Here is a 19517-nt window from a genome sequence, read left to right on the forward strand (position 1 = left end):
TGCTGAGTAAAGCTATAAGATCTTAGTCAATGAAGGAGAAGTGGTTGGATCTAGTTAGTGCCTTTTGGTTAATTTCCCATAAAGAAATCACTGGAAAATGTACCTAAAATATCATTTCCAAGCATTTTAGTGCTTCTCTGGGAAAAGTATTTGTACTGTTTGTTTTGCCGTGAAAACATGTGTTGGAAATACATTTCATCAATTTCTCTTGTATGGTTTAGAAACATAAAAGTAGAAATCAATTTTCCCAAAATCATATTTTCTCAGTTTACGTTGTTTATTAGCAATATAAACATCACTGGTAAAGCAGGAAACAAAAAACTTACCTAAAAATCTATTTTTAATACCGATTAATCCATTTCCAGCCCATTTTTGAGTTATAAACTCGGAAATGGGATTTTTTTTTCCCCTAACGTGGTACACTGGCGGGGGTTTCTACGAGAATTTTCTAAGGAAATGGGTTGCAAAATAAACAGTATAACGAAAATGGTTTGGAAAAATTTGCAAAATAGACCATTTTTATGAAATATATAGCGAAATAGACCACTTTGAAAAATAATTAGCAAAATAGACCTCTTTTGAAAAAAAAGGTCGATTTTGAAAAACAAGGCTCATAAAACATACGGGACTACTAGTCTCGTATGTTTAGAGCCAACTAATCACGGATTAGTGACTCAGAAAACATACGGGACTAGTAGTCCCGTATGTTTTCTGAGTAAAAAATTTCACTAATCTGTGATTAAAACATACGGGACTACTAGTCCCGTATGTTTTCTGAGCTGTTTTGTAAAATAGACCTTTTTTGATCGGTTGGCCAAAAGGAGGTCTATTTTGCTAATTATTTAGCAAAACGGTCTATTTTGCTAAATAATTAGCAAAAACAGTCTATTTTGCATTTTTTTTATTTATCATTATTGGCATGACAGTTCTTAGCAGTCCCTTTTCTAGGATTTCTATTCGAATGAAACAGGCTCTAACTAGAGGTTCGCTTGATTAGGCGGCAACAAAAAAGACATAATTCTAATAATTGATATGAAATCAAAAAGAAAAAGGGTTTTCTCTAATGGGTGCCCATGGGCACCCATTAAGAGATGAGAGACAGAAAGAAATGAGAGATAATGAGACAAATTAATACAAATTGGAAAGATATTTTACCATTCATTTCTCTTTATCTCTTTCATTTCTTGACAAGTGTCCATTAACACGCATTAGAAAAACCAAAGAGGAAAAAAAAATGAGTAGCCTATTTTTCAAACTTTGGCTGTGAACTCCAATAAAGGAAAAGCATGAATAAGATCTAACAAAAAGATGAAAAAACCTAACAAAAATGCAATACATCCTAATATCCAACGTATTATTCGATATACGAATCTGGAAACTCTAATTACGGAAACTTAGAATTAGAGGGGGAAAAGAAAATATCTCAACTTGATCCTTCACCCCCCTGAATAAATTCTAATGCAGTCACCACATCACTCATATTAGGCCTCTGCTTACGATCGTATGACAAACAAAGTCCTGCAATTTGAGCAACCTTTAATGCTTCATTTTGTGAATATTGCCCATATATCCTCTTATCCATAACAATATTCAAAAAATGCAACTTATTTTTAAAATAAGGCATTGCCCATTTCACCAATTCATGTTCCGCCCTTGGCTTGCTACAATCTAGGGCACGTCGCCCCGATAATATCTCTAGAAGGACGACACCGAATCCATACACATCACTCTTTGCTGTCAATTTACCTACATGTAAAATTGTATATTAATAGATACTGGGCATGAACTGTCAGTCTGTCACCTCATTTACTAATATAGGGATGTCAAAATACAGATGAGTAGATAAATGACTAGCAGAATGAGTTACACAACTAGTTTATCTCTTGATAGCTCATTTGACCAAATTAAAAATCAGAATATATATAGAGTTTTAGCGGAAATACATGTGTTCATGTACATAGGATCTACGTATCCGTATGTCCCAAAAACTCTAGAGAGCGAGAGGTGTGTCTTATCATTGTTTGGACCTTCTATAACCAATCCGAAGTCGGAAAGCTTAGTGTTGAAATCCTGTAAATACATGAAAAATTCAAACAAAAGAAACAAGAAGAAAATGGGTTAATTGCAAATATGCTCATGTATTATATACTGATAACAACTTGTAATCCGTTATCTTTGATATTTGTGGATCTTGTGGTCGACTGATATTGTGAATGTCAGTTAGTTGGGGCTATCATGTGCAAGGTATATATATACTATATCCCCCAAAAATTTTGCTCATTTTGAGACAACACTAAAAACTTTTGAAAATGTCATCTAACGTCAAAAAATTATGGTAGATTAGAAGGTTTCTGGCAAATCTGGGCAAATTATCTCTACTCAAATAACACGTACCACATCAAGTAGAATGTTAGATGTCTTGAAATCGCGGTGTATAATTTTAATATCAGGCTGATGCAAATAAGCAAGTCCTCTTGCAGCACCAAGAGCAATATTCAACCGACGGCTCCATGAAAGCGGTTGGGTGTTCGGATCATCTACATCACCAAGAAAAAACAAAACATTACAATCAATAAATCACATTGGGTAGGAAAAATAAGGGTCAATTGCACATAAACCCCTTTTGGCTGTTGTTCTAAACTTACTGCCCTCGTAGTTTCATTTTTGAACACAGACTCTCTTAAGTGAATTATTGTTTCTCATCTACCCTCAAATAGACTCACTAAAGTCACCCATGTGTAACAATATCTGCCGAAATTTCGCTCAAGTTAGAAAAAGGGCCTATGTGCAATTAATTAGTCTAAAATATAATAGAAAAGAACATACCATCATAAAGATGATCTTCTAAGCTCCCTCGAGGCATGTACTCATATACTAGAAGCCTTTGATCATTCTCTGAACAGTATCCAATAAGCTTTACAAGATTGGGATGATTCACTTTGCCTAAATACTTAACTTCTGCCTACAAATTCAAACACATTTCAGTTTATAACATTGAAGAAGGTGACACTATATGCATAGAAAATGATAAAATAAGATTCTTGTCATGCATTAACATTTAGATACTTCTCATCATTGTATTATGTGATCAGTGTTTACAAAAATGGATGGCTCTTAAGTACACTGTAAAATTAATGTAGCAAGTAGTTTCGATTCATATCTACAGGTCTTAAACATATCTAAATTTATCATCATATGCATTTAAAGTTATTTGGAATGTGATGAATAATGTCAATCATAAATTTATGTTATCGGTTATCCATATATCAATTAGGTGTTTTTTGACAAGCTTCCGCTGCAGAATTGAGAGCTTGTGATATTTTTCTCTAATAAAAATAGTTATGCTATCTCAATTTATCAAAAAGAATATTAAATGGAAAACCATGCATTTAACGATAACTATCGTGAATAATGTTAGAATGGAGTGTAGATCAAATCTCAATTCTGACGAGGAGCTCCGGCGAAGCTCCGACGAGCTTGAGAACCACACAGGCGAGCGTGGGCGTCGACTCAGGCGAAGTCGACGGCGAAAGCTCCAGGTGAAGCTCGAGCAGGCGAGTTCGAATTTTGGCGATTCCCGACCTCGGCGTGTGGGCAACGCGACCCTCGCGTTTTTGGATCCGACCCTCGCGTTTGGGACATCAACCCTCGCGTTTGGGACACCGACCCTCGCGTTTGGGACACCGACCCTCGCGTCCAAGCTCCGACCCTCGCGTCCGCACTCCGACGTCCGCTGTGCTTTTCCCCCTTCTTCCGATTTTCTCTCTGGCGGCGGCGGACTGCCCTAAAATCGCAGCAGTGATTTTGGTTTTCATCTTCAGCTCTCAACAGAATCTTGAGAGGAGATTAAGAAAGGATTTAGAGAGAGAGAGAGAGAGAGATATTTGAAAGGGATTATTCTCTTTAATTATTAACACTGTAGCTACAGTGTTCATTTGAGAGATCTCAGTTTGGGATCTGCTCTTGATTTGTAATTTCTTGTTTGATTAATAAGAAATTGACTGTGTGGCTCCCGAGGACGTAGGCAGTTACCGAACCTCGTAAATCTTGGTGTACTTTTTCTATTCTGCGTTTCTGTTGTATTAGGGATTTAGGCGTTAAATTCCCAACAACTGGTATCAGAGCGTGAAACGATCTAGAGGAAGTCAGATTCAAGTGGGAGCCATGGCCGCAGATGAAGGAAAAATAAGACTTGAGAAATTTGATGGAACAGATTTCGGATTCTAGAAAATGCAGATAGAGGATTATCTGTATCAGAAAAATCTGTATCAACCACTATCAGGGAAGAAGCCGGATTCTATGAAGGCAGATGAGCGGAACCTTCTAGATAGACAAGCCCTCGGAGTTATCAGATTGACGTTGACTCGCAATGTTACGTTCAACGTAGCGAAGGAGAAGACCACGACAGGTCTTATGGCAGTACTCTCAAACATGTATAAGAAGCCATCAGCCGCGAACAAAGTTCATTTGATGCGGCGGTTATTCAATCTGAAAATGATGGAAGGCGCGTCAGTAGCACAACACCTCAATGAACTTAATACGGTTACAACCCAATTGAGTTCAGTTGAGATTGAGTTTGATGAGGAAGTTCGGGCGTTGATACTGTTGTCTTCCCTACCAGAGAGTTGGAACGCTACAGTCACGGCAGTGAGTAGCTCGTCGGGAAATAACAAGTTGAAGTTTGACGACGTTCGTGATCTGGTTCTCAGTGAGGAGATCTGACGGAGAGAGACGGGTGAAGCTACAACCTCTTCAGTATTGCATACAGAGTCAAGAGGTAGAAATTCAACCAGAGGAAACGGACGAGGAAAATCAAACTTCAGAGGTAGATCAAAGGACAGGAGATCCAAGTCAAGGAATCCAAACAACAGCTCGAAGGCTATCGAGTGTTGGAATTGTGGAAAGACCAGACATTATAAGAATCAGTGCAAGAGTGCACAAAAGAGAAGGAGGCGAAGGCAGAGGTGAATGTCACTTCCACTTCAGGAGGAGACGACGCATTGATATGCTCTTTGGAGAGCAAGGAGGAATCTTGGGTGTTAGATTCAGGAGCGTCGTTCCATGCTACCTCTCAGAAAGAATTCTTCGAGAAGTATGTTCCCGGAAATCTTGGATATGTATATCTTGGTGATGATCAACCATGTGCTATTGTGGGCAAAGGCGTAGTGAAAATTAAGTTGAACGGGTCAGTATGGGAGCTGAAGGATGTCAGACATATTCCCGACCTAAGAAAGAACTTAATATCTGTAGGCCAGTTGGCTGGCGAAGGATATACCACGACCTTCCATGGAGATGATTGGAAGATCTCAAAGGGCGCAATGACGATTGCCCGAGGTAGGAAGACTGGTACCCTATATATGACAGCAGGTGCACGTTGTTTAATCTCAGTTGCAGTAGGCAATGAAACTTCAAAGTTGTGGCACCAGAGACTCGGTCATATGAGTGAAAATGGGATGAAAAACATGCACACAAAGGGAAAACTCCCAGGACTGCAGTCAGTGGAGATGGATATGTGTAAAGAATGTATACTTGAAAAGCAGAAGAGAGTCAGCTTTCAGACAAGTGGCAGAACCCCCAGGAAAGAGAAGCTAGAGCTCGTTCACTCAGATGTGTGGGGACCAACAACCACCGCGTCCATTGGTGGAAAACACTACTTCGTGACTTTTATCGATGATCACTCTCGGAAAGTATGGGTCTACTTTCTGAAGCATAAGTCAGAAGTATTTGAGGCTTTCAGGAGATGGAAAGCTATGGTCGAGAATGAGACCGGTCTGAGAATAAAGAAGCTCAGGACCGACAATAGCGGTGAATATGAAGACACCGGATTTAAGAAGTTCTGCTATGAGCACGGGATCAGAATGGAGAGAACCGTGCCCGGCACGCCTCAGCAAAATGATGTAGCTGAGCGGATGAACCGAACATTGACGGAGAGAGACAGAAGCATTCGGGTACAGTCAGACCTACCGAATCAATTCTGGGCAGAAGCGGTCAACACAGCAGCTTACTTGATCAACCGAGGTCCATCGGTTCCATTGGAGCACAGAATACCAGAGATGTGATATTCAACGAGAAGGTGATGTACAAGGACATGCACAAGACAGATGACTCAGAGAGCGAGTCAATATTTTTAGATACAGATGATGTCCCGAGTAACCTCTCGGAAGAACCCAATGCAGAGGGTCCTCAGCCAGAAGAGCCTGTTAGACAAGATGGTGCGCAAGAGCCCGATGCACCAGCTCCGATATTAAGAAGATTTTCTCATCCTCCTGTACCCAACAGGAGATACATGAACTATCTGTTGTTGACAGATGGTGGGGAGCCTGAAAGCTAAGGAGATACATGAACTATCTGTTGTTGACAGATGGTGGGGAGCCTGAAAGCTATGATGAAGCTTGTCAGCGTGGAGATGTGACCAAGTGGGAGCTTGCCATGAAAGATGAGATGAAGTCTCTCATATCAAACCAGACGTGGGAACTAGCTGAGTTGCCTACGGGTAAGAAGGCACTCCACAACAAATGGGTGTATCGGGTGAAAGAGGAGCAGGATGGTTCCAGATCGAAGATATAAAGCCCGACTGGTTGTCAAAGGTTTCCAGCAGAAGGAAGGAATTGACTACACCGATATTTTCGCTCCCGTGGTGAAGCTAAATACTATCAGGACCGTGATGAGTATTGTAGCAATTGAAGATCTTCATCTCGAGCAGTTAGACGTGAAGACGGCGTTTCTTCACGGAGATCTAGAAGAGGAGATATACATGCACCAGCCAGAAGGTTTCTCAGAAGAAAAGAAGAAGAACCTGGTGTGCAGACTCAAGAAGAGCTTGTATGGCCTGAAACAAGCCCCAAGACAGTGGTACAGAAAGTTTGACGGCTTTATGCATAAGGAAGGTTTCCAGAAGTACAACGCCAACCACTGTTGCTACTTCAAAAGATAGCAGTCCAGTTATATCATCCTACTCCTGTATGTTGATGATATGTTAGTTGTAGGAGTAGATATGAAGGATATCAAGAGTTTGAAGCAGCAGCTGTCAAAGGAGTTTGACATGAAGGACTTGGGTCCAGCGAAAAAGATCCTTGGAATGCAAATCACGAGAGATAAGAAGAGAGGTCTCTTGCAGTTATCTCAGATGGAGTACATCAACCGTGTTTTGCAGAGATTCAACATGGGCGACGCCAAGCCTGTGAGCACACCCTTGGCCAGCCATTTTCGTCTATCGAAGGATCAGTCTCCTCAGTCAGAATAAGAGAAAGAGGGTATGGCTCAGGTTCCTTACTCCTCAGCTATCGGAAGTTTGATGTACGCAATGGTCTGTACGAGACCAGATATTGGTCATGCAGTGGGAGTGGTCAGTCGGTTTATGTCGAATCTCCAGGAAAAGCTCATTGGGAAGCGGTCAAGTGGATTCTGAGATATCTACGAGGCACCACACAGAAGTGTTTGCACTTTGGTAAGGGAGAGGTGGAAGTGCAAGGGTACGTAGATGCAGACTTCGGCGGTGAAGTTGATCACCGAAGAAGCACCACCGGCTATGTATTCACCGTTGGAACTATAGCTGTTAGTTGGATGTCACAGGTACAGAAGATCGTTACCCTATCCACTACAGAAGTTGAGTATGTTGCAGTGACTGAAGCCAGTAAAGAGATGATATGGCTTCAGGGCTTATTGACAGAGTTGGGATTCAAACAGGAGAAGAATGTTTTGCACAGTGATAGCCAGAGTGCGATACACTTGGCGAAGAATTCAACATTTCATTCTAGAACGAAGCATATTGGGCTTCGGTATCACTTCATCAGATCCCTGTTGGAAGATGACGTGTTGAATCTGGAAAAGATTCCAGGAAGTAAGAATCCAGCAGACATGTTAACAAAGACGGTGACCGTTCAGAAACTGAAGTTGTGCGCAACTTCAGTTGGCCTTCATGCATAGATGAAGAGGGCGGAGCCACACAGGAGAGGAGCTTGATATATAGCCTGTTGATGGAGGTTTAATCTCCAAGTGGGAGATTGTTAGAATGGAGTGTAGATCAAACCTCAATTCCGACGAGGAGCTCCGACGAGCTTGAGAACCACACAGGCGAGCGTGGGTGTCGACTCAGGTGAAGTCGACGGCGAAAGCTCCAAGTGAAGCTCGAGCAGGCGAGCTCGAATTTTGGCGATTCCCGACCTCGGCGTGTGGGCAACGCGACCCTCGCGTTTTTGGATCTGACCCTCGCGTTTGGGACACCGACCCTCGCGTTTGGGACACCGACCCTCGCGTCCAAGCTCCGACGTTCGCGTCCAAGCGCTCCGACCCTCGCGTCAAGCTTGGACGCTCGCGTGGCTGGCGACAGGATGTCGTCAGTCTGTCATGTTCGCCTATAAAAGCAAACCCCGATGATCTAGGGTTTGTGTTTTTCTTCTCCCCTAATCTTTCTCTGGCGGCGACACAATAACGCAGCAGCGTTCCTCTTCTCCAACCTTGAAATCGTAGCAGGGATTTTGGTTTTCATCACCAGCTCTCAACAGAATCTTGAGGGGAGATTAAGAAAGGATTTAGAGAGAGAGAGAGAGAGATATTTGAAAGGGATTATTCTCTTTAATTATTAACACTGTAGCTACAATGTTCATTTGAGAGATCTCAGTTTGGGATCTGCTCTTGATTTGTAATTTCTTGTTTGATTAATAAGAAATTGACTGTGTGGCTCCCGAGGACGTAGGCAGTTGCCGAACCTCGTAAATCTTGGTGTACTTTTTCTATTCTGCGTTTCTGTTGCATTAGGGATTTAGGCGTTAAATTCCCAACAAATAATAAGTAAGATGATTAATTAGACGATGCTAACCTCCCATTGTTTATAACCCTGAAAGCCTTCTTGTCTAAGCATCTTAATTGCGACAGCCATACCGGATCCGGGTCTAACGGGTTCCAGTGAGTGTTCATGGACCCAGCCCATATAGACCGGGCCAAATCCACCTTCTCCTAATTCGTGGTCTTTGCGAAAACCCCCGGTGGCGATTTTAAGCTCGTTAAAGCTGTAGCTTTTCAAACATGGTCGTGGGATGATCTCTTCCCTGTCCTTGGCTTCATTCTCTGCTGGTGAAGGTTGTCCTTTCGTATCTGCATCCAAACAACATCTTAATATTTTCAAATATAAAATTTCAGAGTGAATAGAGACTGGTGTGTTACTTATAGTGATTTTCAAATATAAAATTTTTAAGGGACCCATCAGACACTGTTAACTTAGATTTTAGAGTCAACGGGGATTGGTGTCTCCCTCCTCTAAGGTCTCGAAGGGCAAATTTTTTGACGTGACATACATTCTGTTTTCTACATTTCAGATCATACATGCATGTATCATGGGTAACGGTTTGAATGTGTATCGCATCTGTAACACACCAGTCAACAACAGAAAACTAATACAAATGTGGTTCACGAATCATTAAACGCTCACCATATACATCGATGATAGGCCACGGGTTCTTCTCTTCAGCCGCGAGCTCCGTCTCAGCGTGAGATCTTAAGCAGTTTCCCATTAGAGAAAACACAAAAAATTTGAAAACGTGAGACTGATTAGGTTAATGGATCCTTTTAGGCTTTTAGTTTGTAACTACTAAAACTAATAGATTCCGAATAGAATGCTTGAGATGCCGTTAGTTTGTTTTGATTGGGATATTATTTAAAACCACGCGAAATGCTTCTGGATATTGTTACGGCATAGGATAAGTTTGAGAATGCTGGATTTGTTTGAAGTTAGGTAAGTTCTTCAAAGAAGTATTTATTAGAAAACATTACTCAAGGTTTTTACATAACTTAAGTGTTTGATGCTTTCAAAATTGAAATACGTATTAGGAAAGATTAGTGGCTAATTTTTTTTAAGCAATTCCGGATTAGATTTGTTGTAGTTTTACATTCTATTTTTTCGAAGGGTTATAAATGCCCAAGGGCCAAAGTTTACTTACTCCACCTTTAACTTTGGTGCTTTTGGAATTGGTTTTGCCCAAAAAAAGGCCTAAAGTTCAAAATAATTTAAGTTTATATAGCCCGTATTAAGTCATTTTCGGATGTCAAAGTTTTTTTGGGGGGGTGAAATTAGGGGCACTTTGACTTTAGGGGTATCAAACTTAAGAAGGGTCTTTGGACATTATTCCTTTTAAACTTGAATATGTTAAAATTAAATCTTGAAATCATTGAAATTACTATAGGGCTCTCAAATATTATAAGTTGTTTCAAATTTGTCGCTTCATTGAAATCTCCGCCCGCCCATCGTGCTAACCCTAGTGGCATTGTAATACCCTAACCCTTGAGAGGGTGATGTGATTAGTATTGATAGATTTGATTGGAATACTCATACCACCAAGATGCATCTTCTTTTCGGGAACCCAACTCTTAGAAACTCCAAAGTTAAGCGTGCTTGGTCTGGAGAAATTCTAGGATTGGTGACCCCCTGCGAAGTTTTCCAGGGAGTGCGTGAGTGAGGACAAAACGTGCTGAAAAGACATGTGGTGGTTTGTGAGGCCAGTCCATCAGATTTAGTAGTGTACCGATTCCGGGATTCCGGGGCGGGGCGTTACAAATGGTATCAGAGCTAAGCCAACCGGAATTGTGAGAGCTAAGTGCTATGCGGCGCAAAGTGCTACGTCGGAGAGCTAAGTGCTATGCGGCGCAAAGTGCTACGTCGAGAGGGCGGGAGCCACCTCTTGAGGCCATAGGAACCATCTCTAGAATCTCACACGGATGGTACGGTCTTGGATGATATGATTTGGCACAACGAGGACGTTGTGAGTTTAAGTGGGGGAGTTTGTAATACCCTAACCCTTGAGAGGGTGATGTGATTAGTAGATAGATTTGATTGGAATACTCATACCACCAAGATGCATCTTCTTTTCGGGAGCCCGACTCTTAGAAACTCCAAAGTTAAGCATGCTTGGCCTGGAGAAATTCTAGGATGGGTGACCCCCTGGGAAGTTTTCCAGGGAGCGCGTGAGTGAGGACAAAACATGCTGAAAAAGACATGTGGTGGTTTGTGAGGTCAGTCCATCAGATCTAATAGCGTACCGACTCCGGGATTCCCGGGCGGGGCGTTACAGGCATAGTGATGATTATTTATTATTTTACGCCACCAAATAGATCAGGGGAGCAATTGAGGATTCGGAAAAAGATGTAAAAATGGTGAAAACTGATTTCATTGAAACGAACACGGTTAAAAAAACGTACAACGGTCATCCCATGCCAACTTAAACTAAACAACTCAGAGAAATTGAGGTACTACTTCGAAACAACTCAGAGAAATTGAGGGATCTAATAGCAGTTACAATGATACGAGATGCTAGTTTCAGAATATTAAAGATTTTAGTGCGTAATATCTCATGCACACACACATACATACGCAGAAGTTAAAAATGCAGAAAGCTTTGGGGGTATATAAGCGCGAGTGGTAGCGTTCTGAGATCTTACTGGAGAATCCTTGTATACATCAATCAGCAAACATCCAATTCAATCAGCAGAACACGTAAACTTCCTACTAACACAATTTCAGTGAGCTAGATTTTTGCCATGTTTGAGGATGATCTCCACAAAGTGGGCAAGAGCTTATAAATACTTGCTAATAACAGTCATCTGCCCACATATCAAGAATCATGGTCGCTTGTGAACCTGAAGATTATGTATACAAGTCACAGGCTAGCAGGAAACGACATGATATCGACATAAACTAAGTTCTTCGGACGAAGTTCTTAACCAGAATTAAACTAATGATTTCAAACCTAAGGTATTCATCCTAATTCTGCAGAAACCAAAAGTAACAGAAAAACCTTCGATAGAAGAATTTCACACGGGAATAGCATGTTTACAGAAAAACACCCTTATTGATACTTGCAGCCTGTTTCTGTACGCTTTAACTCGTAGTTTCAGGCGAAATACTACAGTATGTAACTTCAAAATGAAAAACTGCAGAATTAAAGACCACACGACGATTTTACAAAAACTTTCTAAACAGGCCATCGCTTAAGCAGACTTCACTGTGGCAGCATTGATGATGTCCACAAATTCAGGCTGAAGCAAAACAAACACAATAGAGTGAGGCAAAAAGAAATTGTAAAGGTCTCTAAAAATTAAAGCAGAAGAAATGTAGTTCAATCGTTTCTTTTTTGCTCTTCAGTGGTAACAGGAAAACTAGAGGTGAGACTATTTATAACTGACCCAAAAGTAATTAAGATATAACAGCTTGCTAGACGTTTGGTATCGACGTTCAAGAGAAGATTATAAGTTAATAATTTTAAAAATTAACAATAAATACCTTCAAAGAAGCCCCACCAACAAGAAATCCATCAACATCAGCCTGGCCTGCTAGTTCCTTGCAGTTTGCACCATTTACAGAACCTGCATTGCAATGCGTCAATATCGCGCAAATGCTTCGGAGGCATAACACACACTTAGTGAACGAATATCCTCAAATAACTATGTAAGGGATTAGAAAGACATTTGTATTGATGTGAGTAAAACCTGTGTATAGGGATCTACATACCTCCATATATGATCCTACAAGATTCTGCAACTTCAGCACTCACATTCTTGTGAAGCCATTTCCTCAGACCATCATGAACCTGACAAAAGTTTCAATAAGTTAGAGGTAAATAAAGAATTCATAGCAACAAAAAGATTAGCAACTAACTGGACATAAAACACCTTTACAAAAGTAATGTACAATATGGACAATCATTCGATGCATCATTTAGATACCTAGTATGAACAAATAAACCAGGAGTGAAATATACTAAGGTTATTAATGAAAATTAATTCCGATTTTTCTGTATGAGAAAGATAAAGCCAAACTTGCTATAACTGGGTTAATATAATCGAAATTAATTGATCCATAAATGGCAAAGAAAATTCAAAGAAAACACATACATACATATATCCATGAACATAAGATAATAGCTTTATGAAGCTTATTTGACAAGATTTATCATTATCATTTTTACAATAATAACATATTGTGATATTTAGGGAAGAAGAAAACATGTACAGGTCTACACTCCGGTAGAATGTAGAAACTGTTTTAAGGGTGGGTCAGGAGGAGAATGGGAGAGAAGGGGAAGAGTGGGATATGAAGCTTTTCAAAACATAAATTCTGAATGGAGTTCAACAAAGGGATTAGTTAACTTAAAGTAACTCAAAAGGATTGCCCTTGAACATACTCAAAAAGAATGTCATTGAGCAATGATGGGATGTGCATTATTGTTATTAATACCACTGTGCTCATTTTACATCGGCTGAAAATGTAAGTAGGTAAAGAAAGATGACATGCATTATAGCTATAGCCTGAGAAAAGGTATTTTACCTATAGATAGATGAAATGACATTATAGAAAGCTATTATTTTCATTTTGAAATAATACATTTTAATAAAATGAAATCTTGCATTCGAAGCCATTACAAGCATGCATTTAACGGATAGCATGCTCATCTGAGTAAGGAACTTGACCGTATAGCAGGAGTTAGATGTAACAATGGCTAAGCCTGATACTATGAACAAGGTGTGAGCATACAACTTGTCAAGCATAATCTTGCAGAATTGTCGGCTCTTGTTGGCACAATACCTTTGTATATTCAGCAAAATATTAATAAGTTTAAAGAGAACAATAAGCAAGCAAGTACAATTTCCTGTAGGACTTACTTCCTGGGCCTGAGCCGGGGTTGCGACCTTGCCAGTTCCAATAGCCCAAACTGGCTCATAAGCAACTACAACATTCTTCCAGTCTGATATCCGAGCTGTGAAAGAATTTAGTGAACAACACTTTAGTCAGGAAAGAAGTATAGTTAACAAGTCTGTGATATAGATGAATACATATACGACTGTGACAGGATTTTACTTCCGTACAGGGGGGATACTTCAACAGAACAAACAAATTAAGGTTATAAAATCAGAAAAGCTGAGTAAAAACATCAAAATTTTGAAATAATCTGTATATAACAATGGACTTTATATTTAATATCTTGATTTTAAAAGTCTCGTCTATTTTACTTTCATTTTTGCTTCATTTGTAACTTCAATAGACACCTCATCGAACTGGCTAATATCAGCAGTTAGAAATCTAAATTTAAAATGGATTTCAACTGCAGATTTAAAAATATCTGCTTCTGTGATGATCATTGTTTATTTGTGTTGTTTATTTATGTAGTGAAAAAGCTTATGCTGAAGAGCTTGAACTGCACGCAGGTCTAAACTGGTTAGCAGAAGTTACATGGTGACTGAAATAAGAACCAAAAATGGAATAGCAGCAAGGAGAGGCCGTAAATGACAGAAAACAATATTACCAGCAATGGCTTTAGTTTGTGCAGCAACAACATCCATAGTTGATCCTGCTTCTCGCTGTTCCAGAGTCTCACCAACACATGCAATTACCTTCAGACCTTGAGAGAGTGCATATGCAACTTTATCACCAACAAACTGCAGTAGAAATCACAGAAGGGAAACAAAAGACAATGAATATAAGACAACTGTGAAAAGATAATCAGCCCTTTTTCATTAGATAAATAGCTAAACTTTTATGACAATTAATAGTTTATAGTTTCTACAGCAAGTGCTTGGTCTGACCTATTACCCACATAAAAATTCGAAAATGTGGGAAATTGGTGAAGAATGAGGCAATTACTGTCAAAACTTGCGTTTCTGGTAGTAATGTCAGCTAAGTAGTGCTACTTTGCGCAACTATAATGGTAGCGCTTTGTAGTTAGTAGTAACAAAGTATTGGGAAAAGGTGAAAAATATATGCACCTAGGTAGAACTCAAAGACAAAGGTAGAAGTAACAAGCAAAGTAGATATAGATATTACAATTGCTAAAAAGAAGTATTAAATAAAAATCAAGCAATAGCTATGCACAAATTTTCTAAGAGTTAAAAGAGTCTGATTAACAGGTAACATGTTCAATCCAGATAAATAATTAACTGTTCTTTTATGAATTAAAAATAGAACACTAGCATTAAATATACAGAGCTTGCTTCCGCTAAGGCTAGGCAATTGAGCTATTCCTCTACTACTGGTCATAGGGTGAAAAGCAATACTCTCACGTTAGAGTGGGGTGCACCAAATAATTTACAAGGAGTTTGTTACATAACAACGTATGGTCTATAACAAAACAGCATGTGACTTATTGCACATAAATAGCATCTGGTTTGCGCTAATAGGAGTTTAAACAAAGAAGTTATAGTATCTTCACGACTATTTCTTTCTTTCAGTATATATGGATTTGAATATTGATGTTCAAAGTCAAAAAGAGTTCATAGCGAACCTTCAACACACTTAAGTAAGTCATATAGCTAAGTCGTATAGGGAATCATACTACTTAGATTCTAACATCAAGAGGGCTTTACAAGTCTTCCAGGCTACAGGTATATTGTACAGTTTCTACTTTTTACTCTCCATATGAAATATACAGGTTGCGAAATTACCTCATTTGATTCAGCCAACAGAGCTCTTCTTTCAGAATGACCAAGAATAACCCAAGGAACTCCCAAATTGACAAGCATTTCGGCGCTATATGGAAAAATGTATCAGACTCGGGAAAAAAAGTTAGCCTTTTGGAATCCTATTAACAAATGAAACTACTCTCAAATGAAAACATTAAGGCCAGATTAGCAGAACGGCTCAAGAAAAGTACCAAAATCACATAAATGATCAAAACAATGGAAAAAAATTCATGATAACATGCTCAAGCAACAACAAAGAGTGAAAGTATTTCAGTTTTAAATTTGTAAGATGTTTGAACTGATAACAAAAAGGGATATTGAACCAAATTGAGAAGGAAAAAAAAGTCAAGGCCTCTGATTGGAGGAAAAAAAAGGGTCATTGAATTCAACACTTACTTTTTTCCAAATAGCAGTAATGTTGTTAGTATTGTTCTACTACCCAAGATTCCATGAATACCGCAGTGATAAGGATTGACAAAAAGGGACATAGTCAGATATTATAACCACAACACTGAATATGATTAGATATATACTCAATCGTGGTAAGATTATTTTTGGGATGAAGTGAGAAAAGTAGAGATCCGGCCCAATTAAAAACATGTTTTAGAAAATAGGAAAGCATGATACATAACTACCTTAAATAACAATGTTATGAAAGTACACGCTTAAAAAAAAATTCTTTTAGAAAATAGGAAAGCATGATACATAACTAGCATGTAGAATGAAACATGTACCACCATATTGAATGTTTTTTATTTTTTTTATTTTTCTTTTTCTTTTTCTTTTTTGTTTTATTTTTTATTTTTATTTTTTATTTGGTTGAATAAGCTCTTACCTGACCTCACCGGTGTAAGCACCACCTTTCTTCACCCAGCAATTTTGTGCAGCGACATAAAAATCAGAGCGCAGGGAATCCTTCACCAACGGAAGAAAGACAAATGGAGGGCTCACAACAACCTCTGCAAGGGAAATGAATATGCAAGGGAAATGATTAAGTGGTATTAATTAAAAATTTTGATGTGTTATAGGCAACAATCAGAATTAGTAATGTATCTTTATCCACACGTAACTCATGCTAATATACAGTTGCATATAAATGGTGGATGCCAGAAATTCAAAATGCTGTGCAAGATATAAGATGCTAAGCTCCTCAACTAACTGTGCCAAGTATTCCACTGTCTATAAACATAGGTCAACGGCAAACTGATTATAAACAAAACGCCCTGTATTCGATCTGATCTTAATATCTAATTGAACCTGGAGTATAATCCAGCTGGATGATCGCAGATATATAAAAGCAAGATCTAAAGTCTCCATAAATTCGGTGACTGTTAAACTCTGCAGGAGAAGATAATTGACTTTTAATTAAAGAAAAAACTGAAAATTGCACCATCATTTTAATACCACAACAGCAAAGCCATTCTGCCAATTTTTGGGGTCAGCTACCTAAATCTTGTTCTTCTATTAAGTTTCATTATGGATCTTCTCCGCTTAAGTTAACTACCGTTATATCATTCTTAATTACTTCCAACCAAGTTCTTTTAGATCTATATAAAGTTCTCTTCACCCAATTACCTATAACGTTATCATTTCACCAAGCTGGTGCATTTAGTGGTGTCCTTTTTACCTGAACAACCCATCCCAATTGAACCATCATTCAAAAAATTATCCTAAATCATAAATCTACATTTGAAATGATATCACAGTCAAAATGAGCAGCTCAAAAACATCAACATGGAAATAGTTTGAATGCATGGGGAAAAAAATTATAACTTTCAATTACGCGCCAATATTTGAGACTTTAATGACAAATAATACTACCAACAACATCCTGCGATGGAACTTTGGCATCGTTCAGCGTCTTCACAATTTTCTTCACCTCTTCAGCTGTTCCATTCTATGATCATAAGGAAGCAATTTTGGTAAGAAAATTAATAAAAATGATCAGATCTAGAAACTAACATCGGCTAATAAAAATGAAGAGAGGGCCAATCTGTTAAATGACTCATGCTTATGGTTCAGATATCAAGAAACTAGAGATTGATCACTTTAAGCTCGATTAAATTGATTTGAACCTAAAATCATAAGAAATCGAATTTCATGACAGAATTCATAGAAATGATTAGATTTAGAGAGTGATCGCTTTAACATCGATTACGTCTATTTGAGCTTAGGATCGTTCGGAATCGAATTCGATGAATAACGAAATACATCAGAAAATGATCGGATCTAGAAACTAGTTTCGGGTAATTAGAGGTTGAAGAGAGGGATTACGCATTTCCAGTTGCCGCCGACGAAGAATTTTCTGCCCATGATCGGAATTAGATCGGGGGAATAAGAGAGAGTAAGCTTCGCCAAGATCCGTCCTTTTTTTTTTTTTTTTGGTTAGTAACGCAGGCTCGAGATGGGCCTGGACATATAAAGGAGCAAGAGAAACTGATAATGCTCAGTTACCATTATACCCCTGCTTATGCTGCAAGATTCATAAAAAGTCGAGAATAGAGTTTTGGATCTGCTGAGAAAATACAAACAGCGCACAAGGAATGGGCGATGAATGTGTAAAACCTTTGAAGTGGGACCCATTCAATGCGGTGGGGCCAGAGATGCGAAACAATATACATATATCCGCGTGGTTCCTAGATATCCATATCTAATATGGTTATGAACATGCATGTAGAGCTGAGCATGGTTCGGTCCAAACCGAAAAAACCGACCGAACCGACCCGAAAAAATCGGTTTTATGAGTAGGGCGGTTCGGGTCGGTTTGAAAATTTTTCAACCCGAACCGACCGAATATAGTGCAATACTACTCATTCTGATCACAAACCTATCCGACCCGTCCCCAAAGAGTCAAAGACTTAAACCCTAAACTCATTTTCTGAATCATTATGGGTTGAAAACAATATCATTATATTAGTGTTTAATGCTTCATAATCTCCTACTTTGTTGATATCTTTTTTTCTTTAACACAGTTTGTTGTTTGATAAGAAGTTTGATGAAGTTAGAACCGAACAAACCGAACCGAACCGTACCAAACCGACTTGCAACGGTTCGGTTCGGTTTTGAATTATAGACGGTTCGGTTCGGTTGTTCAAATTTTGGTAAAAACCGAACCGAACCGACCGTTGCACACCCCTACATGCATGTACAGCGAAATATTCGGATATCATAACATACGTTGCCGACGAAGAATTTTCTGCCCATGATCGGAATTAGATCGGGGGAATAAGAGAGAGTAAGCTTCGCCAAGATCCGTCCTTTTTTTTTTTTTTGGTTAGTAACGCAGGCTCGAGATGGGCCTGGACATATAAAGGAGCAAGAGAAACTGATAATGCTCAGTTACCATTATACCCCTGCTTATGCTGCAAGATTCATAAAAAGTCGAGAATAGAGTTTTGGATCTGCTGAGAAAATACAAACAGCGCACAAGGAATGGGCGATGAATGTGTAAAACCTTTGAAGTGGGACCCATTCAATGCGGTGGGGCCAGAGATGCGAAACAATATACATATATCCGCGTGGTTCCTAGATATCCATATCTAATATGGTTATGAACATGCATGTAGAGCTGAGCATGGTTCGGTCCAAACCGAAAAAACCGACCGAACCGACCCGAAAAAATCGGTTTTATGAGTAGGGCGGTTCGGGTCGGTTTGAAAATTTTTCAACCCGAACCGACCGAATATAGTGCAATACTACTCATTCTGATCACAAACCTATCCGACCCGTCCCCAAAGAGTCAAAGACTTAAACCCTAAACTCATTTTCTGAATCATTATGGGTTGAAAACAATATCATTATATTAGTGTTTAATGCTTCATAATCTCCTACTTTGTTGATATCTTTTTTTCTTTAACACAGTTTGTTGTTTGATAAGAAGTTTGATGAAGTTAGAACCGAACAAACCGAACCGAACCGTACCAAACCGACTTGCAACGGTTCGGTTCGGTTTTGAATTATAGACGGTTCGGTTCGGTTGTTCAAATTTTGGTAAAAACCGAACCGAACCGACCGTTGCACACCCCTACATGCATGTACAGCGAAATATTCGGATATCATAACATACGTTGCCG

The 19517-nt window shown here is 39.1% G+C and overlaps 2 protein-coding genes across 3 annotated transcripts; both read right to left on the reverse strand.

Annotated features, from left to right (window-relative positions):
* Window positions 1179-9551, reverse strand: LOC109842921 (probable serine/threonine-protein kinase PBL10). Its single transcript, XM_020411836.1, has 6 exons — window positions 9428-9551; window positions 8819-9093; window positions 2827-2962; window positions 2395-2537; window positions 1944-2070; window positions 1179-1746 (listed from the first exon to the last, which is right to left on the reverse strand). The coding sequence occupies exons 1-6, from the start codon at window positions 9507-9509 to the stop codon at window positions 1424-1426; spliced, it is 1086 nt and encodes a 361-aa protein (XP_020267425.1). The 5' UTR covers window positions 9510-9551; the 3' UTR covers window positions 1179-1423.
* LOC109842759 (triosephosphate isomerase, cytosolic-like) lies at window positions 11775-18713 on the reverse strand. 2 transcript variants are annotated; one of them, XM_020411639.1, is made up of 10 exons: window positions 18638-18713; window positions 17719-17746; window positions 17266-17341; window positions 16280-16403; window positions 15427-15511; window positions 14292-14424; window positions 13651-13745; window positions 12500-12578; window positions 12272-12354; window positions 11775-12027 (listed from the first exon to the last, which is right to left on the reverse strand). In XM_020411639.1, the coding sequence occupies exons 1-10, from the start codon at window positions 18646-18648 to the stop codon at window positions 11980-11982; spliced, it is 762 nt and encodes a 253-aa protein (XP_020267228.1). In that variant the 5' UTR covers window positions 18649-18713; the 3' UTR covers window positions 11775-11979. The 2 variants fall into 2 exon arrangements, with proteins under 2 accessions (XP_020267228.1, XP_020267227.1); XM_020411638.1 differs by lacking the exon at window positions 18638-18713 and having other exon boundaries at window positions 17719-17852.

Source organism: Asparagus officinalis, chromosome 5, assembly GCF_001876935.1.
Source record: "Asparagus officinalis chromosome 5, Aspof.V1, whole genome shotgun sequence".
Taxonomy (NCBI): Eukaryota; Viridiplantae; Streptophyta; class Magnoliopsida; order Asparagales; family Asparagaceae; genus Asparagus; species Asparagus officinalis.